At 44.3% G+C, this 27806-nt stretch overlaps 1 protein-coding gene across 11 annotated transcripts in view; it reads right to left on the bottom strand.

Annotated features, from left to right (window-relative positions):
• The window catches only part of LOC106565231 (tensin-2), a 102445-nt gene that overhangs the window by 7660 nt on the left and 66979 nt on the right, over nt 1-27806 (bottom strand). For all 11 annotated transcript variants that reach the window (XR_006758012.1, XR_006758011.1, XR_006758009.1 and 8 more), the window contains 19 exons: nt 20720-20903; nt 19569-19619; nt 19269-19391; nt 19083-19147; nt 18880-18963; nt 18623-18738; nt 17649-17709; nt 17319-17394; nt 16857-16986; nt 13755-13820; nt 13551-13667; nt 11951-13429; nt 11633-11795; nt 9276-10399; nt 8931-9059; nt 8491-8583; nt 3886-3963; nt 3546-3623; nt 3006-3174 (listed from right to left, as the gene is read on the bottom strand). Coding sequence is in view for 5 of the 11 variants with exons in the window: in XM_045691434.1 (XP_045547390.1) it covers nt 3006-3174; nt 3546-3623; nt 3886-3963; nt 8491-8583; nt 8931-9059; nt 9276-10399; nt 11633-11795; nt 11951-13429; nt 13551-13667; nt 13755-13820; nt 16857-16986; nt 17319-17394; nt 17649-17709; nt 18623-18738; nt 18880-18963; nt 19083-19147; nt 19269-19391; nt 19569-19619; nt 20720-20903 (4386 nt within the window). In the remaining 6 variants the exon portion in view is untranslated. The remainder of the gene's footprint in view (nt 1-3005; nt 3175-3545; nt 3624-3885; nt 3964-8490; nt 8584-8930; nt 9060-9275; nt 10400-11632; nt 11796-11950; nt 13430-13550; nt 13668-13754; nt 13821-16856; nt 16987-17318; nt 17395-17648; nt 17710-18622; nt 18739-18879; nt 18964-19082; nt 19148-19268; nt 19392-19568; nt 19620-20719; nt 20904-27806) is intronic.

Here is a 27806-nt window from a genome sequence, read left to right on the forward strand (position 1 = left end):
GATTAACGAGAGTCTTATCTTTAAATGGCTGTAAAATAGTCATATGTTTGAGAAATTGAAGTAATAGGATTTTGAAGATTTTGAAAATCGCGCCACAGGCTGGCAGTGGCTGTTACGTAGGTGGGACGAATTCGTCCCGCCGGTCCCATAGAGGCTAAGCAGGTGGCTCAGCAGAAAGCCTTTAGTTATTGATCGCGCGAGCTCCGTTCCCTTTCCTTTCTAAAGACAAAGGAATTGTCCGGTTGGAATATTATTTAAGATTTATGATAAAAACATCCTAAAGATTGATTATATACATCGTTTGACATGTTTCTACGAACTGTAATGGAACTTTTTTGACTTTTCGTCTGGACTTAGTGCTCGCGCCTTGTGCATTTGGATTAGTGAGCTAAACGCGCGAACAAAAAGGAGGTATTTGGACATAAAGATGAACTTTATCGAACAAAACAAACATTTATTGTGGAACTGGGATTCCTGGGAGTGCATTCCGATGAAGATCAAAGGTAAGTGAATATTTATAACGCCATTTCTGACTTTTGTTGACTCCACAACATGGCGGCTATCTGTATGGCTTGTTTTGGTGGCTGAGCGCTGTACTCAGATTATGGCATGGTGTGCTTTTGCCGTGAAACTGTTTTGAAATCTGACAGAGCGGTTGCATTAACCTCTCTAGGGTCGGCGGGACGAAATCGTCCCACCTACGTAACAGCCAGTGGAATCCTGTGGCACGTTATTCAAATACCTTAGAAATGCCATTACTTCAATTTCTCAAACATATGACTATTTTACACCATTTTAAAGACAAGACTCTCGTTAATCTAACCACACTGTCCGATTTCAAAAAGGCTTTACAACGAAAGCAAAACATTAGATTATGTCAGCAGAGTACCCAGCCAGAAATAATCAGACACCCATTTTTCAAGCTAGCATATAATGTCACATAAACCCAAACCACAGCTAAATGCAGCACTAACCTTTGATGATCTTCATCAGATGACACACCTAGGACATTATGTTATACAATACATGCATGTTTTGTTCAATCAAGTTCATATTTATATCAAAAAACAGCTTTTTACATTAGCATGTGACGTTCAGAACTAGCATACCCCCCGCAAACTTCCAGTGAATTTACTAAACATTTACTAAATTACTCACGATAAACGTTCACAAAAAGCATAACAATTATTTTAAGAATTATAGATACAGAACTCCTCTATGCACTCGATATGTCCGATTTTAAAATAGCTTTTCGGTGAAAGCACATTTTGCAATATTCTGAGTAGATAGCCCGGCATCACAGGGCTAGCTATTTAGACATCCAGCAAGTTTAGCACTCACCAAAGTCAGATTTACTATAAGAAAAATGTTATCACCTTTGGTGTTCTTCATCAGAATGCACTCCCAGGACTTCTACTTCAACAACAAATGTTGGTTTGGTCCCAAATAATCCATAGTTATACCCAAATAGCGGCGTTTTGTTCGTGCGTTCAAAACACTATCCGAAAGGGTAAATAAGGGTTACGCGCACGACGCATTTCGTGACAATTTTTTTTGAAATATTCCATTACAGTACTTCGAAGCATGTCAACCGCTGTTTAAAATCAATTTTTATGCCATTTTTCGCGTAAAAAAGCAATAATATTCAGACCGGGAATCTGTGTTTAGGTTCAGAGACGAACGAAAATAAAAACATGGGGTCGACTCGTACACGCGCCTCAGCCCATTATCCTCTGATAGAGCACTTGCCAAAAGCGCTAATGTGTTTCAGCCTGGGGCTGGAATTACATCATTCAGCTTTTTCCCGCCTTCTGAGAGCCTATGGGAGCCGTAGGAAGTGTCACGTTACAGCAAAGATCCTCAGTCTTCAATAAACAGAGTCAAGAAGCTCAAGGAATGGTCAGACAGGCCACTTCCTGTAAGGAATCTTCTCAGGTTTTTGCCTGCCATATGAGTTCTGTTATACTCACAGACACCATTCAAACAGTTTTAGAAACTTTAGGGTGTTTTCTATCCAAAGCCAATAATTATATGCATATTCTAGTTACTGGGCAGGAGTAGTAACCAGATTAAATCGGGTACGTTTTTTATCCGGCCGTGCAAATACTGCACCCCATCACCAACAGGTTAAGGAGAAGTTAATGTTTAATCCAATGCATAACACTTGTATATTTCATCAAAGTTTATAAGTATTTCTGTAAATTGATGTGGCTCTCTGCAAATTCGCCGGAGTTTTGTAGTCAAAACATTACCGAACATAACGCGCCAATGTAAACTGAGATTTTTGGATATAAATATGAACTTTATCGAACAAAACATACATGTATTGTGTAACATGAAGTCCTATAAGTGCCATTGATGAAGATCATCAAAGGTTAGTGATTCATTTTATCTCTATTTCTGCTTTTTGTGACTCCTTTCTTTGGCTGGAAAATGGCTGCTGACCTAACATAATCGCTTGGTGTGCTTTCGCCATAAAGCCTTTTTGAAATCTGACACGATGGCTAGATTAACAAGAAGTTAAGCTTTAGTTTGGTGTATTGCGAATGTGAATGTATGAAAGTTAAATATTTTTTATATTTATTTCTTTTTGAATTTCACGCTCTGCCATTTCACAGGATATTGTCGAGTTATAGCAGCAAAGAGGGGATCAACTCCATATTAATGCCCATGATTTTGGAATGAGATGTTTGAGGAGCAGGTGCCCACATACTTTTGGTCATGTAGTGTATGTACATATCTACGTCGGTACTGGTACCCCGTGTATATAGCAAAGTTATCGTTACTCATTTTGTATTTATTCCTTGTGTTATTCTTTTTCTAATTTTCTATTATTTATATATATATTTTCTCTGCATTGCTGGGAAGGACCCTTTAGTAAGCATTTCACTGTTAGTCTACACCTTTTGTTTCCAAAGCATGTGACAAAAAAAGTTTTTGATTTTGGATGTAAACAGACTAGGTTAGGCAGGTGTAGGCATAATCTGAAACCAGGTAGTACACACCTTCTCTGGCTGTCGGTCAGCGTGATACCCTGAGTGGACACTTTGAAGTGGACCACTGTGGCTGTGGGCCGAGGACTCTGGGTCAGAGTGCACCTGGTCGCCTTGGAGACAGCCTGAGGCCCGGTCAGTGACTCTGTCTCCACAGAGTTCAGGTAGAGTACGTTACAGGCTGGAGGGAGATAGGGATGGAAAGAGGGGGAGAGAAAGAGGGGGAGGGAGAGAGATGTTAGGGAGAGAGAGGGAGGGAGATTAGGAATGATGGATTTCCATGGATTAACATGAGCCGTATTTAAAGATGGAATTGGTCATGTCACACCTACACACGGCAAATCTAACTTGAGAGGAGCTTGCCGAGCTTAATGCAATGATAGACAGTGAGTGTGGATTGATGTAAATGGGGTGGGTATATTTGCTAAATCATGCTAGCATTCCACACTGTTTTCCTATCTCTCTGTGGTGATTCAGGTACCTTGAGCAACCACTACTGGCGAAAGCCTGCATTACAGCTGTATTTGACACTTGAACTTTTAACTCTCTCACCTGCGCCCTGTTTGAGGAGGTCCGCTGCAGTACTGGTGTTGCTGGCACTATGCATCTCCTGCAGTTCTCCAACCAGATCTGGAACACAGTGACAACGTTAGGACAACATTTTCCCATGGCGCACCTTAAAACCATGCAAACACTGTGTACATACATACACAACACAAACAAACACATAACACACTCCCATTACACACTTTACATGCACCCCGTACACTTTCTGTAAATTGTATATCGTGTAGTGCACACATATTGCCTATGCACTATTGATATACACATGTAGTATCTGCCCCATATTGTTAGATAAAAAGTGACTCCTTTGAAACATATAGGGATTTACCTTTCTCTGGGATGCACAGGGCACATGGCAGGGAGATAGGAGTGATGGAGTGCTGGTACACTAAGGCAGATAAACTTCCTAAAACACATACGCATATCAGATCAACACAGGTAAAGGAGAGGAGACGAGGAAGGGAAGTTCCCATTTTCACAATAAATCAAATCAAATTTGTCACTTGCTCCGAATACAGCAGGTACCTTACCGTGAAATGCATACTTACAAGCCCTTATCCAACAATGCAGTTCAAGAAAGAGTTAAGAAAATATTTACTAAATAAACTAAAGTAAAACGAATAAAATAAAACGTGACAATACAAAAAACACTAACGAGTCTATATACAGGGGGTACCGATACCGAGTCATTCTGCGGGGGTAAAGGTCAGTAGAGTTATTTTGTACATTTAGGTAGGGGTAAGGTGATTAGGTAAAGTGACTATGCATAGATAATAAACAGCGAGTAGCAGCAGTGTAAAAACAAAGGGAGGGGGCGGGTGTCAATGTAAATGATCGGATGGCCATTTGATTAATTGTTCAGCAGTCTTATGGCTTGGGGGAAGAAGCTGTTAAGAAGCCTTTTGGTCCTAGACTTGACGCTCCGGTACCGCTTGCCTTGCGGTAGCAAAGATTACAGTCTATAGCTGTGTTCAAATACCCATACTGTATACTACATACCATGTTCATTTTAGTATACTGTAAACGGAACAATATCCTTTCAGTTGAGCATACTAGCTCTTCGCCGGTCTCCCGGAAGTTGATGCTGTTGCTATGCAACCTCTTGCTAGCTAATTAGCATAACGCATTACTAGTTAGACATTTTACGACTTCGGGTGTGTTCTGAAATTCAATCTGTAGTGCCAGAGTGCGCTAGTAAATTCAGAGCGTTGTCAGATTGTCCGTTTGTAAATTCAGAGCGTTTTGCTCTCGGAGCGCACACTGGGCGCTCGGGCCGAGGAGTAGGGTTGATTTGAGCGTTCTGACTTTACCACGGCAGTCAAGCACCCAAGCTAACGTTGGCTAGCTTGCTAGCTACTTCCATAAACAAATGAGAGTGACCACTCTGACTATTTTACTCGCCTTAACGATGCTGGTTAGGCTGTTTTCATGCTACACAGAGCGTTGGTGACTGTGTTGCTCGCAACAATTTAATTACGCTTTTTTTGCCGACGTTAACTGACACCAGCCTTATCCAACTGGTGTTGAGCGCTCATAAATTCATTAATCTGTCTCTGGTACACTCAGGCAAAAGTGCTCTGAAATCGGAGAAGATAGCCAAAACGAATTTATGAAAGTACCCAAATGTCCATTGAGAACCCACAACGACTACACAATTTAGCTAAGAAAGACGGGAATAATAAAGTCAATAAACGTTGGGTAGTTAGATAGCCTATAGTTTATATACTGGCAAGTTTGCTGTTTAAGTAGCCAACTAACGATAGGTAGCTAGCTAACATACCGGTACATACTGCTGTAATGATATGGTATATGGTTCGTAATGACAGCGTAGCTAAAAAATTGTCAGCCAACATAACGTGTAAGGTAATTTATTTGAAAAGTAATTACCTGATTACATTGCTCAACATTTTGTCAGATTTTTTCAATCTGAAAACGATGTGAAGCCACGCCCATTTCCCGAAGTACGGAAATCTGCGTGTTTACTTCATCTTTTGGTGAATGTACGACATCCGGGAAGGTTTGGCATTCTTACTATGACAAATAAGCATAATATATACTCAATTCACGTCACAAATAGTATGGTCAGTATGGGTAATATGAGTATTCAAACACAGTTTTTGACTTGGGTGACTGACAATTGTTTGGCCTTCCTCTGACACCGCCTAGTATATAGGTCCTGGATGGTAGGAAGCTTGACCCCGGTGATGTACTGGGCCGTACGCACTACCCTCTGTAGCGCCTTACGGTCAGATGCCGAGCAGTTGCCATACCAGGTGGTGATGCAACCGGTCAGGATGCTCTCGATGGTGCATGCTGTAGAATTTTGAGGATCTGGGGAGTCATGCCAAATCTTTTCAATCTCCTGAGGAAAAGGTGTTGTCGTGCCCTCTTCACAACTGTCTTGGTGTGGTTGGACCATGTTAGTTAGTTGGTGGACACCAAGGAACTTGAAACTCTTAACCCCCTCCACAACAGCCCCGTCAATGTTAATGGGGGCCTGTTCGGCCCGCATTTTCCTGTAGTACACGATCAGCTCCTTTGTCTTCCTCACATTGAGGGAGAGGTTGTTGACCTGGCACCACTGCCAGGTCTCTGACCTCCTCCCTATAGGCTGTCTCATCGTTGTCGATCGTCAGCAAATGATGGTGTTGGCCACACAGTTGTGGGTGAAAAGGGAGTACAGGAGGGGACTAAGCACGCACCCCTGAGGGGTCCCGGTGTTGAGGATCAGCGTGGCAGATGTGTTGTTGCCTACCCGCCAGGAAGTCCAGGAAGCAGTTGCATAGGGAGGTGTTTAGACCCATGGTCCTTAGCTTTGTGGGCACTATGGTGTTGAATGCTATGCTTTAGTCAATGAATAGCTTTCTCACATAGGTGTTCCTTTTGTCCAGGTGGGAAAGGGCAGTGTGGAGTGCGATTGAGATTGCATCATCTGTGGATCTGTTGGGGCGGTATGCAAATTGGAGTGGGTCTAGGGTTTCCGGGATGATGGTGTTGATGTGACCCATGACCAGCTTTTCAAAGCACTTTATGGCTACCGACGTGAGTGCTACGGGGCGGTAATCATTTAGGCAGGTTACCTTCGCTTACTTGGGCACAGAGACTATGGTGGTCTGCTTGAAACATGTAGATTTTATAGACTCGGTCAGGGAGAGGTTGAAAATGTCAGTGTAGACACTTGCCAGTTGGTCCGCGTATGCTTTGAGTACACGTACCTGGTAATCTGTCTGGCCCTGCAGCTTTGTGAATGTTTACTTGTTTAAAGGTCTTGTTCACATTGGCTACCGAGAGCGTGATCACGCAGTTTTCCGGAACGGTTGGTGCTCTCATGCATGCTTCAGCCTTGCTTGCCTCGAAGCGAGCATAAAGGGCATTTACCTCGTCTGGTAGGCTCGTGTCACTGGGCAGCTCGCGGCTGGGTTTCCCTTTGTAGTCTGTAATAGTTTGCAAGCCCTGCCACATCCGACGAGCGTCAGAGCCGGTGTAGTAGGATTCAATCTTAGTCCTGTATTGATGCTTTGCCTGTTTGATGGTTCGTCTGAGGGTGTAGTGGTATTTCTTCTAAGCTTCCAGATTAGTGTCCCGCTCCTTGAAAGCGGCAGCTCTAGCCTTTAGCTCTGAGCGGATGTTCCCTGTAATCCATGACTTCTGGTTGGATTTGAATGTACGGTCACTGTGGGGACAATGTTGTCGATGCACTTATTAATGAAGCCGGTGGACAGGTGGTATGGTCCTCAATGCCATTGGATGAATCTCGGAACATATTCCAGTCTTGGCTAGCAACACAGTCCTGTAACGTAGCATCCGTGTCATCTGACCACTTCCGTATTGAGCGAGTCACTGGTACTTCCTGCTTTAGTTTTAGCTTGTAAGCAGGAATCAGGTGGATAGAATTATGGTCAGATTTGCCAAATGGAGGGTGAGGGAGAGCTTTGTACACGTCTCTGTGTGTGGAGTAAAGGTGGTCTCGAGTTTTTTTCCCCCCTCTGGTTGCACATGTGACATGAAGGTAGAAATTTGGTAAAACGGATATAAGTTTGCCTGCATTAAAGTCCCCGGCCACTAGGAGCGCCGCTTCTGGATGAGCATTTTCTTGTTTGCTTATGGTCTTATACAGCTCGTTGAGTGCGGTCTTAGTGCCAGCATCGGTTTGTGGTGGTAAATAGACGGCTACAAATAATATAGATGAGAACTCTCTTGGTAGATAGTGTGGTCTACAGCTTATCATGAGGTACTCTACCTCAGGACTTCTTTTATATTAGAAATAGCGCACCAGCTGTTATTTACAAATAGACACACACCCCGCCCCTCGTCTTAGCAGACGTAGCTCCTCTGTCCTGCCGATGCACAGAATGCCCAGCCAGCTCTATAGTATCCGTGTCGTCGTTCAGCCACGACTCGGTGAAACGTAGGATATTCTTAATCGTAGATCATCAATTTGATTTTCCCGTGATTGCACGTTGGCCAATAGTACTGATGGTAGTGGGAGTTTACTCACTCGCCAACGAATTCTCAGAAGGCAGCCCGACCTCCACCCCCCTTTTCTCCATTCTTCACGCAAATGACCGGGGTTTGGGCCTGGTCTCGAGAAAGCAGTATATCCTTCAGGCTCGTTAAAGTACAAATACAAAATAAATCAGTTTTAAACAATGCGAAAAAACATGCAAAATAGCACAGTTGGTTAAGAGCCCGTAAAACGGCAGCCATCCCCTCGGGGCCATTTTACACTACTGAGTCGAGTAGAGCTGTACTGCGCTGGCCTGGTTATGCATCCACCATAGTTGCTGGAACCGTGCTGTGAAGACAATGTCAACTGAAAATATCTGAGCCAGCACGGTAGGTCTACGGTTTGGGTCTGCAGTGAACGATAGAGCAATGATTGACGTAAATGTGAGGCCAACAGCGACATCTGCAGGATGGAAATAGGACTCACCGAAATAGGACTCGTTCTGACAGCCCTTTATCTTGACCCCCCGCGAGCCCGTCTCTATGAGGAAATGTCTGACCAGCTGCGCCTGAGAATCGACTGAGACAGACAGAGAAAAGGAGGGAGGAAGGAAGAGAAAGCGGGGGGGATAGGGAGGGAGAGAGAAAGAATGAGAGGAGGGAGAGAGAAGAGGGAGAGGGAGACCTCAATGAATGCTAGGTAGTTGTAGAAGACAACACCTTGCCATAGTATCAAGAAAAACTATGCTGGCCATAAGTAGTGCACAATTGGCATTGCCCAATAAGAACGATCACCCTTTATTTAGCTTAATCTTTCAACAAAATTAAATTATGATAAAGCAAAACAGTACAAAGTTAGTAAACTGTTACATGAACCAAAATCATGAACTTTGCCTTTTGGGAACAATAAATATTAATTGAATTTACTGCAAGCGTTGTTGACGTTGTTTGAAAGATGGCTGGCCACCTTGAGGGCCAGGCCGTAGGCCCCTTGGAAGGAGTTACTGTCCCTGATCAGGAAGGACCCTGGCTCCTTGTCCTTCAACACAGCGATGGCTACATGGAGGGAAAAGAAACACGTATTATGGAAGAAATTAGTTACGAAGACTTTAATTTAGAAAATATACACTACAACAGTGTTTCTCAACCCAAGATAATATAGTACCAGATGTTTCCATATAAACAGTTTCAATTGACACTAGATCATGTGTTGGGGACTATCGAAAATAAAGTGAGACCCTTCAAAACCTCAGAAGAGGCCTGCACCCTTACCTTGGTCTCTTGAGATGCTAGGCTTGTACCAGAACTTGGAGCTGTCCTGGACAAACTTGGCATTGACCTTGCTGCTCTCCACCACCTCCTCTCTGACACCAGGGTGTGCCAGTCCTCGTCTGACAGATGCGGGGAGCTCCCCCACCGATGGTGAGAAAGTGACCTGGAGGAGGCTGGGCTGGGGAGAGAGACCCATGGGTCCGATGGCATCCAGGGAGGCCCTGAGAAGAGACTGTGAGCCGTAACCGTTGGGGGACCCTGGCATGGAGGACAGGCGCCTCTTTTCGGGGAGCGGGGGCTGGGTGGCGGGGATGGTGACGGCGGTGTAGCCCGAGTAGGGGACATGTGGCACGTTGAGTAGAGGGTAGTAATAGGACGCCAGGGGAAAGGTTGGGGTGCTGTACCCATCTGGGACAGGCGACGGGGGTTTGGGGTCGCTGTCACTCACATGGGTCAGTCTTTGCCCAGCTGGGTCCGTGGCCAATGGAGAGGGCTGAGGGGAGGGACGTCGCTCTGGGGAGCCAATGTAAAGATGCGGAGAGGAAGGGACAGAGCTGGGGCTGGAACAAGGGGTCAGGGATGTGCCACTGTCCTTTTCTGACAGGGGGGAGTCACTGGGGAGAGCGGTGCCATTGAGTTGCACTTGGACTGGGCCAAATGAATGCCTTGGGCTCGGGACGGAGGCGGCCTGAGTGGACATCTCAGTTCCGCTAGACCCCTCTGTTTCACTCTCTACAACCTTCAATTCTCCATCTTCACCTGTAGTTGAAGGTGGATGCACACTTACAGTGTGCACTTGCGTTGAGCCAGTAGGGTTTACACGTTCATTCGGCATCTGTATGATCTCTTTAGAAGAAGAGATGTCATCTTGGTTTTGTGTCTCCACCAACGTTTGTGGTGTTGTGGAGTGTCCATTCGGCAGTGTCCATTCGGTTTCTGGTGTGCTACTGTTGCTGTTAGGCTCCCGCGTGGTGGAGTGGGAGGCTGAGGCATCAGACACTGGGGCCACACTGAGGGACTTTGTCTGCTGGGGCCCTTGACTTGGCTCCTGGGGGCCTGCTGGAGGACTCCGGGTGGAACCCTCGGTGGGGTCACACATCTTCTCTTCATCTTGCTTCTTCTCACTAGAGCAGAGACATTAGAATGTTAGTTTCTACTCATTGACACATTTAAAAAGTACTAAAGCCAACGTAGAAGATGTACGTGATGACACAGTACAGGGAAATGCCAACAGTACAGGGAACATAGTATTTGTAAATACAAAAAAAATTGTTTTGTGATAAAACCGAATTTAAAAAGAAAGACTGATATCCAAAATGTTTGTATTCTTTAATTATTATATAAGGTGAAATATATTTCAAGGACAAGTGGCATTGCCAGTTGTAATGTATTGACTTCAGGGTCACAGTAATCATTAAATGCCTGGCCGTCATTGCCCGTCCAGCATACAGTACATCACGTTATAGCATCACAGTCAGTTCAAAATATATTGGCACCCTTGATAAAGATGAGCAAAAAATACTGTATAAAATAAATAAAATACTGAGCTATATTGTATGGTCAAAAACATTTTGAAATTATGTTGTTTTATACTAATACAATTGCACAGAGCAAGATATTGTGCTTAACAAGTAATATTTATTTTCTCTCAAAAACATATGGGTAAAAATGATTGGCACCCCTGTTTTCAACACCTCACCTTGAGAGGACAAGGGGTCAGAGTATTTTTCTCAAATGTTGTATGAGATTGGAGAACACTTTGGGAGTGATCTTAGACCATTCCTCCAAACAGAATCTTCCCAGATCCTTGATATCTTCCACCTATGCTTATGGACTGCCCTCTTCAATTCAAACCACAGGGTTTCAATGGGGTTCAAGTCCAGAGACATTGCAAAATGTTTATTTTGTAGTCAATTTCTTTGTGGCTTTTGATGTGTGCTTGGGGCTATTGTCTTGCTGGAAGATCCACTTGCGGCCAAGTTTCAGCCTCTTAGCAGAGGCAACCAGATTTTGGGGCTAAAATGTCCTGGTACTAGACATGATTCCATTGACCTTAACAAGGGCCCCAGGACCAGTGAAGTAAATTAAAATAGAGCTCTTTAGCCACGCACACCAGTGGTGGGTTTTGCATCGAAAGAAAGATGCATGTGCAGAAAAGAAACTGATCCCTACTGTAGTTTAGTCATTTATCTTAGCTTAGATGTAAGTGTTCACTGCAGGCTAACTAGCATCTATTAAGTTACAAATGTCGAACAAATTAAATGCCCAAATCAACTTAAAGTATCTACAAAACGTTTTTTTTTTTTTTTATTTAAGAATAGCTGTAAAATAAAATGTTTTGGTTGAGGGTTACCCACCCGTCTTCACTGTGTGCAGGGCCGCTGGTGATAGTTGTGTAGTCTGGATCAGAGTCTGATAAGGGGGTGGGGCAAGCGGGCTGTCCGTCAAACTTTGCTTGCCCCAATGACCCCTGGGAAGAGTCCTCCATACCCACACTGTTCTGCACCACCACGGACACACCTAGAATGAGTGAGAGAGAGAAAACGAGGGAGGGAGAGTAAATGAGAGAGGGGAGAGTAAATGAGAGAGGGAGGGTAAGAGAAAGAAGGTCCAGTTAGATCTGATCCGTCTAGTGTAAACATCTGCATAATACAGTACCTGTATTATGCACTTACCAGTGTGTCCATCAGTCTGTTGCTGCCGGTCGGTGGGTGGTTCCGAGGGGGAGGCACCAGAGTTTGTGCCACCAGGGGGCAGGGGTGAGGCAGACCCGGACTGGTATCCCGAGGCGTACCCCCGGCTCCCGTGGCACTCCAAGGGGGAGACCTGCTGGTAGGGCTCGCAGGGGCAGGAGTGTAGGGGGGGTTGAGGGGTGTGGTACCCACTGCTGCCACGGGGGCTGTCCAGGAGGGGGTGGGGGCTGGGATACCCAGGCAGGTTAGGGCCTAGCAGGAAAACAGAAGGGTCGTAACCTTGACCCAGAGGGGAGTGATGGCCTCTATAGGACGACATCCCTCCCACTGAACGCTGCCAAATTTCTGCCTCTCGCTCTGCCCCCCATAGATTCTCCGCCTCCCAAAGCTGAGAAGGCCCCTCCCTCCCCCGCCTCAGCCCAGCCTCCCTGTCCCACAGCTCAGAGTCCCGCCCTCGAGCCCAGTGTGGGCTCTCTGGTTGGTCCGGGCGCAGCAGGTGGAAGGCTCTGGCTGAAGCCGATTGGTGCCCTCGCCTGCAGGTGCAGTCCCGACATGGGCAGCCACCAGGGGGAGGAGCCGCCGGTCTGAAAAACATCTCCCTATATGGACTGGAGGGCAGCGATTGGTGGGAGAGATGAGGGGAAAGGGGGGCGTGGGCGGGGTAATGAAAGAGCTGACATTCCTCCCCACCGCAGAAGACCCTATTGGAGGCTGGGAGGGTGTGGGCGTGTGGGTGGATCTGTTCAGGAGCGGGGTAGGGGTAGCAGGGGCGATGGAGACAGGGTAAGGGGGGCCGGGGGTGTTCCCAAGGCAACTCGGGCAGGGGATGGGCGCTATGGCGATGGCACAAGTCCAGGTGGGGCGAGAGAGGGCGAGGAGACGCAGGCTGCTGGGAGGGTAAGGCGGGTAGCGTTCGGCTCTTTGGATTCCCCTTGGTTCTGTTACAGCGGTCCATATAATGTCCATTTGCAAGGCATGGCTCCCTCTCTTTCACCCTCTCCCAACTCGGTGCCTCCCCACACCTCTGACATCTCGGACCGTGGCCAGCTCGAACGCAACATGAGCGCTGCTCCCGCCTCGACCCTCTGTCCGGCACAGACTCTCTGTCATCCAAAATGGCCGTCTCCCTGTCCCTCTGCCTCGCCCTTTCCCTCTCTTCGCCCTCCCCCTCTATCCTCCTCAGAGGACAGGCCATCTCTTTCTTCTCTTTCTCCAGACGGGACAGGGGGCGAGGAGGGGGTTCCTCCAGGTGTTCCGAGGGGGTGGAGGAGTGCCCCGAGTCGGAGCTGAGGGAAAGGGGCTGGGTTTGAGGCTGGGCCTGGGAAGGGGGCTTGTTTGTGGGGCTGCTTGGGGGGCATCCGTTGGGAGAGGCCCCAGAGGCACCGACAGAGCCCGGGCCCCGACGCTTCTTCACCTGGGCGTACAGACTGCCATCCAGGGGGCCCCGCGTGTGGGAGATGTCTGACAATTAGAGAGGGATACAGGGTTAGCTGTGAGTGTGTGTGTTCTCGCTGAGGTGTCCTGGTGGTATAGGTTTATGTGTGTGTGTGTGATATAGTGTGTGCGCGCTTCTCACCCTTACCCTCAATGCTATCCTGGTGGTGAAGGTTGAAGTTCTCATATGAGTCCCAGCGCACCACAGGGTCTGAAGTGCTGTAGTCCACTGTAACAGAGGGGTCATTCTTACGGTACTCTCGCCCTGTGAAGAGAGAGACGTAAGATATAACACGCACGCACGTACGTATAAAAACAATAAGTATGTTGCGTGCACACAAACGAGCAGTACCTTTCATTTTCTCAGGGCTGTAGGAGAAGATAAACTCCACTGTAGCATCTGGAGGGAACCGGTCATCTACAGAGAGATAAACATCACAGAAATCTCTCTCATTTCAAAGCTTTATTGGCATGGGAAACATATGTTAACATTGCCAAAGCAAGTGAACTAGATAATAAACAAAAGTGAAATAAACAAAAATTTACAGTAAACATTGCACTCACAAAAGCTTTCAAAAGAATCAAGACATTACAAATGTTATAGTATGTGCAAATAGTTAAAGTAGAAAAGGGAAAATAAATAAACATGTGGCAACAGGTCACAAATCTTGCTACTGTGATGGCACACTGGTATTTCACCCAATAGATATGGGAGTTTATCTAAATTGGGCTTGTTTTCAAATTTGTTGTGGATCTGTGTAATAAACAGTATCAGGACTTCTGGTACACATACAGTTGAAGTCGGAAGTTCACATACACGTAGGTTGTAGTCATTAAAACTCGTTTTTCAACCACTCCACAAATTTCTTGTTAACAAGCTATAGTTTTGGCAAGTTGGTTAGGACATCTACTTTGTGCATGACAAGTAAGTTTTCCAACAATTGTTTAGAGGTTATTTCACTTAATCACAATTCCAGTGGGTCAGAAGTTTGCATACACTAAGTTGACTGTCTTTAAACAGCTTGGAAAATTCCAGAAAATGTAATGGCTTTAGAAGCTTCTGGTAGGCTAATTGACATCCTTTGAGTCAATTGGAGGTGTACCAGTGGATGTATTTCAAGGCCTAGCTTCAAACTCAGTGCCTCGTTGCTTGACATCATGGGAAAATCTGAAGAAATCAGCCAAGACCAAGAATTGTAACCTCCACAAGTCTGGTTCATCCTTGGGAGCAATTTCCAAACGCCTGAAGGTACCACATTCATCTGTACAAACAATAGTACTCAAGTATAAACACCATGGGACCACGCAGCCGTATACCGCTCAGGAAGGAGACGCGTTCTGTCTCCTAGAGATGAACGTACTTTGGTGCGAAATGTGCAAATGAATCCCAGAACAGCAGCAAAGGACCTTGTGAAGATGCTGGAGGAAACAGGTACAAAAGTATCTATATCCACAGTAAAACGAGTCCTATATTGATATAACCTGAAAGGCCGCTCAGCAAGGAAGAAACCACTGCTCCAAAACCGCCATAAAAAAATGCCAGACTACGGTTTGCAACTGCACATGGGGACAAAGATCGTACTTTTGGGAAAAATGTCCTCTGGTTTGATGAAACAAAAATAGAACTGTTTGGCCATAATGACCATTGTTATGTTTGAAGGAAAAAAGGGGAGGCTTGCAAGCCATAGAGCACCATCCCAACCGTGAAGCACAGGGGTGGCAGCATCATGTTGTGGGGGTGCTTTGCTGCAGGAGGGACTGGTGCACTTCACAAAATAGATGGCATCATGAGGCAGGAAAATTATGTGGATATATTGAAGCAACATCTCAAGACATCAGTCAGGAAGTTAAAGCTTGGTCACTAATGGATCTTCCAAATGGACAATGACCCCAAGCATACTTCCAAAGTTGTGGCAAAATGTCTTAAGGACAACAAAGTCAAGGTATTGGAGTGGCCATCACAAAGCTCTGACCTCAATCCTATAGAAAATATGTGGGCAGAACTGAAAAAGCGTGTGCGAGCAAGGAGGCCTACAAACCTTACTCAGTTACACCAGCTCTGTCAGGAGGAATGGGCCAAAATTCACCCAACTTATTGTGGGAAGCTTGTGGAAGGCTGCCTGAAACGTTTGACCCAAGTTAAACAATTTAAAGGCAATGCTACCAAATACTAATTGAGTGTATGTAAACTTCTGACCCACTGGGAATGTGATGAAAGAAATAAAAGCTGAAATAAATCACTCTACTATTATTCTGACATTTCACATTCTTAAAATAAAGTGGTGATCCTAATTGACCTAAGACAGGTAATTTTTACTAGGATTAAATGTCAGGAATTGTGAAAAACGGAGTTTAATTGTATTTGGCTAAGGTGTATGTAAACTTCCGACTTCAGCTGTATCCACATACTCCAGTACAACATCCAGTGCTTTTACGAGTACTTTTGACAGCTTCAATCCTTCTACTACAGGGAGCTGATGTAGAGGCATGACTTGGAGAGGCCCACATGCACCCAGTGACACAGAAGAGACAGGCCTCGTCTGACTGAGGACGAAGAAGTTGTTGAACCTCCACAGAAGAGGCAACATGGGAGCTTTGAAAATCAGTGGCTCTTTTCTGATGAGGTGATGGAGAAACTGGAGGCCATACCAGGAGTGTTGGAGTTGGCAGTGGAGATGGGCTTCCTCTCTGCTTCTGAGGTATAAGTTAGAATATTGGTAGGTATACGTTTGCTGATACATTATTTTTATGGCAATATGCTATTAGAAAATATTTGTTAAATAATGTTATCATAAAAATGTCGCATTTTCGGAGTCAGATTTCTGTGTGGGTGTGTGTGTGACCATGCGAGCTAGTGAGAATGTGAGCTTGCGTGTGTCTGACTGCTTCGGATAATGAGCGATTGCACTTCGTCCTGAAACACAACCATTCCCTTCTCTCTAAACTCCCAGAAGTTCCACTCTTATTATTTTATTTAAATCTTATTTTACCAGGTAAGATGACTGAGACCACATTCTTATTTGCAGCAACAACATGGGGAATAGTTACAGGGGAGAGGAAGGGGGATGAATGAGCCAATTGGAAGCTGGGGATGATTAAGTGGCCATGATGGTATGAGGGCCAGATTGGGAATTTAGCCACGACACCCTACTCTTACAATAAGTTCCATGGGATCTTTAGTTACCACAGAGAGTCAGGACACCTGTTTAATGTCCCATCCGAAAGACGGCACCCTACACAGGGCAATGTCCCCAATCACTGCCCTGGGGCATTGGGATATTTTTTTTAGACCAGAGGAAAGAGTGCCTCCTACTAGCCCCCCAACACCACTTCCAGAAGCATCTGGTCTTCCATCCAGGGACAGACCAGGACCAACCCTGCTTACCTTCAGACGAAAGCCAGCAGTGGGATTCTGGGTGGTATACTGCTGACCAATCCAACCCCTGGTACCTACCTGCACAGGCCAGGTCCAGCTCTCCCTTGCCGAACCACAGCTGAGCTCCGTGTACCGTACAAGTGTGGAACTGCAGCCTGAACACTGCCTCCCTCTCTGAGCCACGCGGCCGCCGGTGATAGCACTTCACCTGGAGAAAGAGACAAGGAAGAGAAACACAGAGAGCGATTAAGGGGCCTCACTATTATTTACACAGACACTGTGTTAGAGTCAGGATAAGTAATAGGGGCCATGTTAGATGCAAAAGCTCCAAGACAATTACATTCTAGTTCAAATGACGTTATCGTCATGGAATATTTGGTGCCAACATGGAGGATAATTTGCCTGAAAGTGGATCCATGGCTGAAGCTTTACAGATACGAGCTGTTGAAAGGGTCAAAGAGAAAAGGAGACGGGACTGGTAGACGAAGACGTAGAGGAGGGATGACTAGTTACCGCGTGTCCATTTTGTTTAACACTCACCACGATGTCCCCCTTCAGCAGTAGCGCCGGCTCGAGTGTCACACACAGCTTTCTCGCCCTGGAGCCCTGGGGGTTGCTACACAGAGAGAGATGTGAACATAGTCAAAACCCATTCGATCATCTGTACAACACACCTCAAGGTAGTAAAAACACAGGCAAACAATGCTCAGTTGGAATAAACACAGACCAACACACATGTAAACACAGGCAGTAGCACATATAAATAAAGTCCCAACAGAGGTACCCAAGTACCTACTGTGTCTGAAGGTGGAAAGGGAGCACAGTGAAAAATATACTGACCATTAGGTATTTACAACATAATTAACTTACTAGATGCCTGATGTGTAGACCAGCTGTAGAGACTGGTAGATCTTCAGGAACGGATAGTAACCTGCACAGAAAGCGAGTAGGTGTAGGAATGAAGGAAAGGAGAGACAGCAGGGGGAGAAAGATTATGCTGATGTGAGGTCATTCAAAGAAGAAGTGGAGGTAATCTATCCCCCCAAAAGTGGTTTGAAGTGAAAGGAATTGTAGATGGAAATTCTAAAAATACTAATGTAAGTACTCCTTAAGGCGTCCGCATGGTTCCCAACCGAAACAGTTCGGAAGAGATAGGGCATATATTATCACAACATTTTGTGAAGTTTTTGTTAGTTTTGGACTTCGCTAAGGTTTTTCCAGCACAAAAAAATGTCTTGCCGAAAGCCGAAGTCGGTAGCCGAAGTCAACGCCCCATCGTCGGTTATTTGTTTAACAGTAGGGATTCTTTCGATCAAGTCTTTGTTGTCATTCGGTGAGAGACGACTAGTTCATGCACATTTTTTTGTTGAGAAATAATGCACCCAACATCTTAGTTGGATGTAAAATCGCACGACTAACATCACATCAGCAAAACTGTCAAAATTAATTACAGATTTCTTGAGTTTCTTAATCTTAGATTCATTCTGACTATTTTGAGGAAGTGTATACCGGCTACAGCGTCTCAAAATTGACTAACAGTGCTATTTTCCAAGCAAAGGTCTTTTACGGGAGTATGTAAGAACACTTGTTCGGTTCGCTTAGCCGTGCTCGGCTAGGCGCCAGCCGAACTGAAGCATGCTTACGCCTTAACAGTAGTAAACTAACAAGTTCCAACTCATTTCATAGCCACACACGGACTTCCTCATTTCCATCTTAACATTTTCTGTTTCACCTTGAACAGGTAGGCATCGTGGTAAGTTATCTTTGAGTTGAAACAACTCAGATTTGACAGTGTAGTGTACACTGCTACATCACATTGTACAGGATGACAGTGGGACACTGACCTCCTCCTGCTGCCTGGAAGTTGGGCAGGCTGGGGATGAGGACCTGGTGGAGGAACAGAGGTCTGCTGTTCATCTTGATCGCCCCCGACAGCAGACCCCCAAAGTAGTAGATATACCTGGGGAGAAGAGAGAGACAGATTGGGGTGTTTAGAATTAAGAGGGATGTGCATACTCAAACAGGTGACAACCTAGCTGCAAAATACAAGGGGGAGGAGAAAAGTTGGGAAGATGGAGGGAAAAGCGAGCGATTCTCCTGCCTGTTTTGAGAGGGCTGCAGCGAGGAGGACACTTTATCTTCACAGAACTTCCTCATGGCCAAAGTGGTCAGGGCCTGGTCCACCCTGCATAGACACAAACATAGCATCAAGAACTCTCTGTACAAGTGTACCCACGTACGGCATCAACATGTCTGACAGTATGCACGTGGACACAAACGCCCGCGCACACAGTCATCACATACCCTGCGGAGATCTTGCTGTAGTGCATGTAGGCCGCCACGATGACCCCCGTCCTCCCCTTGTTTCCCTGTGAGAGAGAAAAGGAGGAAAGAAAAAGAGAGCTATGTAGGCCAACTGGACATATTTGAACAGAACAAACAATACAAATGCAAACAGCAGCAATGCAACAGTAGAGCCTCTCCCCTGACCTTGCAGTGTAGGACGACCACGTTGCCGGGGTCAGAGGTGAGCCAGGTCTCCATGGCCTTACACATGGCACAGATCTTGTCCAGGGGTGGAGCGTGCAGGTCTGGCCAACCAAAGTCTTCAACCTGAGCTTAGCACACACAGTGAAGTTATCCATCTCTGGATAAACCTTCTATGGGAAGCAGTGATCGGAACCAGGATTTGAGAGCACTATACTAGTGGCACTCTGGAGTGCGGTCCTCACACACTCAATTACAGGTATATTGCACAATTATATTGCATCTCTATGGTGGTCATCCTACCTTGGGGTTGAGTCTGGTGATGTCATGACGCTTCTCAGACAGGTTTAAGAGCTGGGAGAAGCAGACATTGAGACACAGAGAAGGGGAAATCAACAATGTCACACCCAGTAACCACACACCGTTGTCTCAACATTGACTGTAAGTTGTCTGACATAATATGCACAAAACATTACATTAAAGTGCTGGGTGGAACAAAACAATTACCTTTAGTTATAAAAAAACAACAATATACTGTTTGCATTGCTTCTTTATAACACCACACAGTAACATAGTTAATATACCCAACCGGGCCCTAAGAATGAGCAATCGTCACTTGCTAACTATATGAAAGAGTAATGGAAGATGGTGCAAGCTCAATGGTTTGCAATCGTTATGCTAGAAAACACCGTTGTTCACGGACCACGAACAAACATCTTTGTTTAGGTTTCATAAACATTTAGGGGAGAAACAAGCCTTGGCAACAGATTTTCAAGATGTTTTGACTGCATCATTCAACAAATTGTCTCCTTTCATCTCCATTCAGACCAGGGCCCATACTCAGAGCAGTGAGTGCTGATCTAGGATCAGTTTTACCTTTTGGATCATAATGAATAAGATTACATGGACAGGGGGGCCCGGATCCTAGATCAGCACTCCTACTCTGAGACACTCCGTGAATATGTGCCCAGATGTGGACAACCTTAACTTGCGAGGGCCAGTGTGGGTGCAGGCTTTTGCTCCAGCCCAGCAGTAAACTAATTTTAAAACTCAAAGCCTTGATTGAGGACTATGATTAGTAAGTTGTGTTATTGCTTGGTTGGCGCAACAGCCTGCACCTACTGTACATCGAGCCTCGAAGGTTGTCGTCCCACCCCTGGCTGACCGACAATTAACTAACTTTTGGAAGCCACAATAATATGCAGGCTTCTTGTTAGTCATATGTATCGATTGATGTACCCAGCACCAAAGTCATGTACATTAGTACACGCAATGGAAAAAGTTTTAAAATGTTTTGTAACGGAAAATAAAAATGAGTGTTTCTCATTGGACAAATCCCCAGGTAGTCCTTACCTGTTTCGGTCTACTTTGTTATGTTTGGTGCCTGAACGTTCACATTTTGGACATGCGAATTGCCTTTTTCCAAGTACGGTACTCATTCCCCCCCAACTCACCAGGAACTTGTCTTGGTGTTTGGACTTAAGCATGGCAGCCACTTCCTGTAAGTTGCCGCGGTAACATTGTTCTTCCAGATCGGGCAGAAAGAAAACAGAGATGATCCTCTCAGTGATGTAGGTGAGGTCAAAGTCATAGTGCCGCGCCATCACTCTCTCCATCGCACACCCCCCACTCTTACTCCTGGAGGAGAGGAGAGAGGGGGAGAGATGAGAGAGATAGAGAGAGAGGCAGTCAGTTCATCTCATTCATTTATTCTATTCTGTGGTTAAAGCAAAAAATCATGACCATCATGCTTTTAGGGAATGAGGATCAGTTTGTAAATGCGAATTTGACCAATTCCAGTCCCCTTTCTTAGTGGGTCCAGGGTCCATCCCAGAATAATTTCTACGTAGAAAGACTGGAGAAGCTCACTTCTGGTGCCTTTTTAAAAGGACATTCTACACCAAAATGAATGAAAATAAAATTATGCTGAGACCATCTAAAATATAATATCCACCAACATAATGAGCCAAAAATTATTTTAACATATTGGACCATGCATATAGGTTGAAGCATGGTGCTTTTCCATCTGCATTTACCCCATTACCCCCATTGGACATACTAATTGTTATTAGAATTAATCATTATTAAAAAAATTATAATAATTATTGTATTACAAAGTATGTCATTGCCCCTTCAAGAGCTCTGTTGCTCAGCTGCGCCTAAACCATGCTAAACCATGCTTGAAACCCCAGGTTGTGTGGTTGTAACAACATTTTTTTAAATGATGCCATGTGTGCAATTGTAGACGTAAAGAAATAAACAAATTAGCAACGGAAAGCTGGGCTCCCCTCTTTTCTTAACAAAGGCCAAAAGACAAAAGTGTTCTTCCTGTGATTGCATTAAGACATCTTGTGCATTGACTGCTTGCATAGGTGGAGCATAAAAGTTTCAAGTTATGGGAAGCTAAACATTTTTTTATTTTCTATTTTAAATGTTTTATTTTAAATAAAAATCACCTTTATGATAAAATATTGCATGCATCTCTCATTGCATTTGCAGATGAATGTAATATAGCCTACTATTCCTAACATGATGAGTAGATTGGATAGTCATAAATTAGGTTAATAATATAACCCACTGGGCACACCACCTTCATTTCAACATGGATAATTGGGTAATATTTGGTTGCGACGTTGATCAATGAGATTAAAACCCATATACACCCACTCAAAAGACAGACAAAAGTTAGCTGAATTCCCAATGTGCTATCACTATGCTTTCAATCATCTAAATGCACAACCAAATTCCACTGGAAAAACAATGTCGGATTTTTGGTTTGGCTGTCACCCAAATGTCTCTCTCTGCACTTCCAACTATTTAAAAGCACAGCAAACTTCAAATGGGACTACAATGTCAGATATTTTGTTTATTTATACAACAGATTAATGTATTATCACTGTGCTTCATCTAATCCAACCAAATGACTTGGATTGCAGTTTTAATTACAGTGCATTCAGAAAGTATTCACACCCCTTGACTTCGTCCATATTTTGTTGCGTTATAGCCTGTATTTAAAATGATAAAAAAAAATAAAAAATTTGTCATTGGCCTACACACAGCACCCCATCATGTCAAAGTGGAATGATGTTTTTTTTTGTGACAAATTAAATTATGAAAAGCTGAAATGTCTTGAGTCAATAAGTATTCAACCCCTTGTTATGGAAAGCCTAAATCAGTTCAGGAGTAAACCTTTGCTTAAAAAGTCACATAATAAATTACATGGACTCACTCAGTGTGCAATAATAGTGTTTTGAATGATTACCTCAATCTCTGTACCCCACACATACCACTATATGTAAGGTCCCTCAGCCGACCAGTGAATTTCAGACAGATTCAACCACAAATACCAGGGAGGTTTTCCAATGCCTAGAAAAGGGCACCTATTGGTAGATGGGTAAAAACATTGAATATCCCTTTGAGTACGGTGAAGGTTTTAATTACACTTTGGACGGTGTATCAATACACCCAGTCACTACAAAGATACAGGTGTCCTTCCTAACTCAGTTGCAAGAGGAATGACTTTAAAACAGTTAGAGTTTGATGGCTGTGAAAGGAGAAAACTGAGGAAGTACAGGTCAGGCCAACCAAAGTCTTCAACCTAATACAGCTCCTTCAAATGTTGTTGCTTTGACAACCAAACACAATTCCATATCATTACATTTTAAATCAACCAGAGCTTGAAACCCTAGGCCTATTGTATTGTCTATTTTTAGTTGAATTCTGGGTTGAATTGAAACAATAGCTTTTGATGACTGTAAAAGATATCTAGGCCTAAAGAGAATTATTGATGATATGAGTGTATGGTCACATTTAATTTGCTCTGTTAAACCTACCCTTTGGAATGACTTCGATGACAACAGTGAATCTATTTAGCTTTTAAGAGGAGATCTCTCATGATAGCACATCGGTAATAGTCAGTGACAAATATCATGGCTGGGCTTGGTTAAAACCTTGGGTGGGAGACCAAAGGGTAGCTGTCGATAGACCAATGCTCCAGTACGGGGTACTGCCCAGTGTTGTTTTATTTCTGACATTGGATATAACTGGATAATAATTGGATCTGACATTGTTTTAAAAAAGGTACAAATTCACCCTATTTCGTAACAAGGTTTGTCTATGTTGAACTTTCACCCTCAAAACAACAGTTTATTTTAATTACTTTTTTTCAAATCCAGTATATTTTGCACATAGATTTCACATCACAATACATTGACAAATTACACTGAAACAACCTTGATTCAACCAGTTGTGCCCAGTGGGAACTGACTCACTGTTAGCAAAAAATACCGTTCTGCTTTTCCTCTCCTTTCTTAGCACACATCCAGAGCTCAGCCTTAGCTAGAGGGAAATGTTTGAGGAGCAGGCAAGAGAAATCTGAGAGACAAATGGCCTTTTATAAACATATTTCATGCAAATCTATGACACTTTCATTCCATGACTGAATCTTTAATAGCACAAAAGTGACAGGCTAGTCTACTCTGCTAACACGGACAAACTAAGATCAATAAAAAACTACCTTGTCTTTGAACGCAACCATCTAATGAAGGCCTATGAAAATGTGAGACATATTGTAGACTATTATGTCCATCTACCCTGGAGGAGGAAATTATTGTCCCCCCCAAAATGTTTTTGCCAGGAGCACGGACTCACCCAATGATAGACAGTGAATATGCACACTCACTGTGGATATGGCCGATGCTCTCCGCTATAGTGCCAATACGATAGGCTACTGTTAGCTCAATAGCCTATTGCGAGTTCAGGATTTTGATAGCCTAACTAAAGACCAGTTAGTTTTTTATTTTTCTCCGCTCTTTTTTTCCCCAGCCACCGTATTTTGAAATATTGCGATAAGCTATTTTAGATGCTTTTCACCAACAGCCGCAAATTAACAATCAGCTATTTGCCCAAATTGCGTGCTTCCCGACTGTAGGTTATACCTTGGCGATTTAAAACAATCCACAGCTATTTTTTTTTAAAGAAGCTAATGATCTTCTGTGGCTAAATCATGCTCTCTGGTAGATTTTATGTATTTATGTATAAACAGGAGTAATTGTATGGCAAGTTAAATTCCATTTAGCCTATTGGACACGACACCTATGACTGCTTGGCACTCAGAATACATGTTTCCCTTCCTATACGGAGTGGTGACAGAAAAATAACCTCTACCTCAGCAAAACAAAGGAGCTGATCGTGGACTTCAGGAGACAGCAGAGGGAGCACGCCCCCATACACAGACGGGGCCGCAGTGGAGAAGTTCCTCTGCGTACACATCACTGATAATCTGAAATGGTCCACCCACACAGACAGTGTGGTCAAGGCGGCGCCTCTTCAACCTCAGGAGGCTGAAGAAATTCGACTTGGCCCCTAAGACACTTTTACAGATGCACCATTGAGAGCATCCTGTCGGGCTGTATCACCGCTTGGTACGGCAACTGCACCGTCCGCAACCGCAGGGCTCTCCAGAGGGTGGTGCGGTCTGCCCAACGCTTCACTGGGGGCACACTGCCCTCTAGGACATCTACAGCACCCGGTGTCACGCGAAGGCCAAGAAGATCAACAACGACATCAGCCACCCGAGGTCAGTATATGTGCAGCAAATCTTGGCCCGAGAGACTGAAAAACAGCTTCTATCTCAAGGCCATCAGACTGCTAAATAGTCACCACTAGCCGGCCTCCGCCCAATACTCTGCCCACAACTTCAGTCACTGTCACTAGGCGGCTACCACCCGGTTACTCTAACATGCACCTTAGAGGCTGCTACTCTATGTTCATAGTCATGGAACACTGGTCCCTTTAATAATGTTTACATACTGTTTTTACCCACTTCATACATGTATTCTAGTCAAGGCCAATCCTATTTAAGCATTACTATACATACTACTCTTCAGATATACTACATATCCTGTCTATACACCCCCCCCCCCACCCACACCCACACACACTACCAGTCAAAACGTTGGACACACCTACTCATTCAAGGGTTTTTCTTTATTTTTCCTATATTATAGAATAATAGTGAAGACATCAAAACTATGAAATAACAGATGTAGTAACCAAGTGATGAACAAATCAAAATATATTTTATATTTGAGATTCTTCAAAGTAGCCACCCTTTGCCATGATGACAGCTTTGCACACTCTTGGCATTCTCTCAACCAGCTTCATGAGGTAGTCACCTGGAATGCATTTCAAATAACATGTGTGCCTTGTTAAAAGTTAAATTGTGGAATTTCTTTCTTTCTTAATGCGTCTGAGCCAACAAGTTGTGTTGTGACAAGGTATGGGTGGTATACAGAAAATAGCCCTATTTGGTAAAAGGCCAAGTCCATATTATGGCAAGAACAGCTCAAATAAGCAAAGAGAAATGACAGTCCATCATTACTTTAAAACATGAAGGTCAGTCAATGCGGAACATTTCAATAACTTTGAACGTTTCTTCAAGTGCTGTCGCAAAAACCATCAAGCGCTATGATGAAACTGGCTCTCATGAGGACCGCCACAGGAAAGGAAGACCCAGAGTTACCTCTGCTGCAGAGGCTAAGTTCATTAGAGTTACCAGACTCAGAAATTGCAGCCCAAATAAATGCTTCAGAGTTCACGTAACAGACACATCTCAACATCAACTGTTCAGAGGAGACTGTGTGAATCAGGCCTTCATCGTCAAATTGCTGCAAAGAAACCACTACTAAAGGACACCAATAAGAGACTTGCTTGGGCCAAGAAACATGAGCAATGGACATTAGACCGGTGGAAATCTGTCCTTTGGTCTGATGTGGCCAAATTTGAGATTTTTGGTTCCAACCGCCGCCGTGTCTTTGTGAGACGCAGAGTAGGTGAACCGATGATCTCCGCATGTGTGCTTCCCACCGTGAAGCATGGAGGTGGTGTGATGGTGTGGAGGTGCTTTGCTGGTTACACTGTCTGATTTATTTAGAATTCAAGGCCCACTTAACCAGCATGGCTACCACAGCATTCTGCAGCGATGAGCCATCCCATCTGGTTTGCGCTTAGTGGGAGTATCATCTGTTTTTCAACAGGACAATGACCCAAAATACATCTCCAGGCTATGTATGGGCTATTTGACCAAGAAGGAGAGTGATGGTGCTGCATCAGATGACCTGGCCTCCACAATCACCCAACCTCAACCTAATTGAGATGGTTTGGGATGAGTTGGACCGCAGAGTGAAGGAAAAGCAGCCAACAAGTGCTCAGCATATGTGGGAACTCCTTCAAGACTGTTGGAAAAGCATTCCTCATGAAGCTGGTTGAGAGAATGCCAAGAGTGTGCAAAGCTGTCACCAAGGCAAAGGGTGGTTATTTTGAAGAATGTAAAAAATAAAATATATTTTGATTTGTTTAACACTTTTTTGGTTACTACATGATTCCATGTGTGTTATTTCATAGTTTTGATGTCTTCACTATTCTACAAAGTAGAAAACAGTAAAAATAAAGAAAAACCCTTGAATGAGTAGGTAGGTGTGCCCAAACTTTTGACTGGTACTGTACATACACTAAGTCTGGCAGCCCATCTGATGCAAACATACTGCAAACTAAGAAATCATGTGAAAAAAATCACTTTTGTCTATCAACAATGGCATTCCACCAGTGTCTGACAATCTGGATGGAAAATTACTGAGGATAATAGCGGACGATATTGCCACTCCTATTTGCCTCATCTTCAATTTAAGCCTACTAGAAAGTGTGTGCCCTCAGGCCTGGAGGGAAACTAAAGTAATTCCGCTACCCAAGAATAGTAAAGCCTCTTTTACTGGCTCAAATAGCAGACCAATCAGCCTGTTACCAACCCTTAGTAAACGTCTGGAAAAAATTGTGTTTGACCAGATACTATTTCACAGTAAACAAATTGACAACTGCCTTTCAGCACGCTTATAGGGAAGGATACTCAACAAGCACAGCACTTACACAAATTACTGATTGATGAAAAAATTATTGTGGGGGCTGTCTTGTTAGGCTTCAGTGCAGCTTTTGACATTATAGTCTGCTGCTGGAAAAACATATGTGTTATGGCTTTACACCACCTGCTAAAATGTGGATAATGAGTTACTTGTCTTACAGAAGACAGAGAGTGTTCTTTAATGGAAGCCTCTCAAACATAATCCAGGTAGAATCCGGAATTCCCCAGGGTAGCTGTTTAGGCCCCTTGCTTTTTCAATCTTTACTAACGACATGCCACTGGCTATGAGTAAGGTCTGTGTGTATGTATGCGGATGACTCAACACTATACACGTCAGCTGCTACAGCGACAGAAATGACTGCAACACTTAACAAAGAGCTGCAGTTAGTATCGGAATGGGTAGCAAAGAATAAGCTAGTCCTAAATATTTCCAAAACTAAAAGCATTGTATTTGGGATAAATCATTTACTAAACGCTAAACCTCAACTACGTCTCGTAATGAATGATGTGGAAATTGAGCAAGTTGAGGCGACTAAACTGCTTGGAGTGCTGTCTTGGCAGCAGCTAATGGGGATTCCTAATAAATACAAATACAATGTCACGACTTCCGCCGAAGTTGGTCCCTC

This window comes from Salmo salar, chromosome ssa12 (genome assembly GCF_905237065.1).
Source record: "Salmo salar chromosome ssa12, Ssal_v3.1, whole genome shotgun sequence".
NCBI lineage: Eukaryota > Metazoa > Chordata > Actinopteri > Salmoniformes > Salmonidae > Salmo > Salmo salar.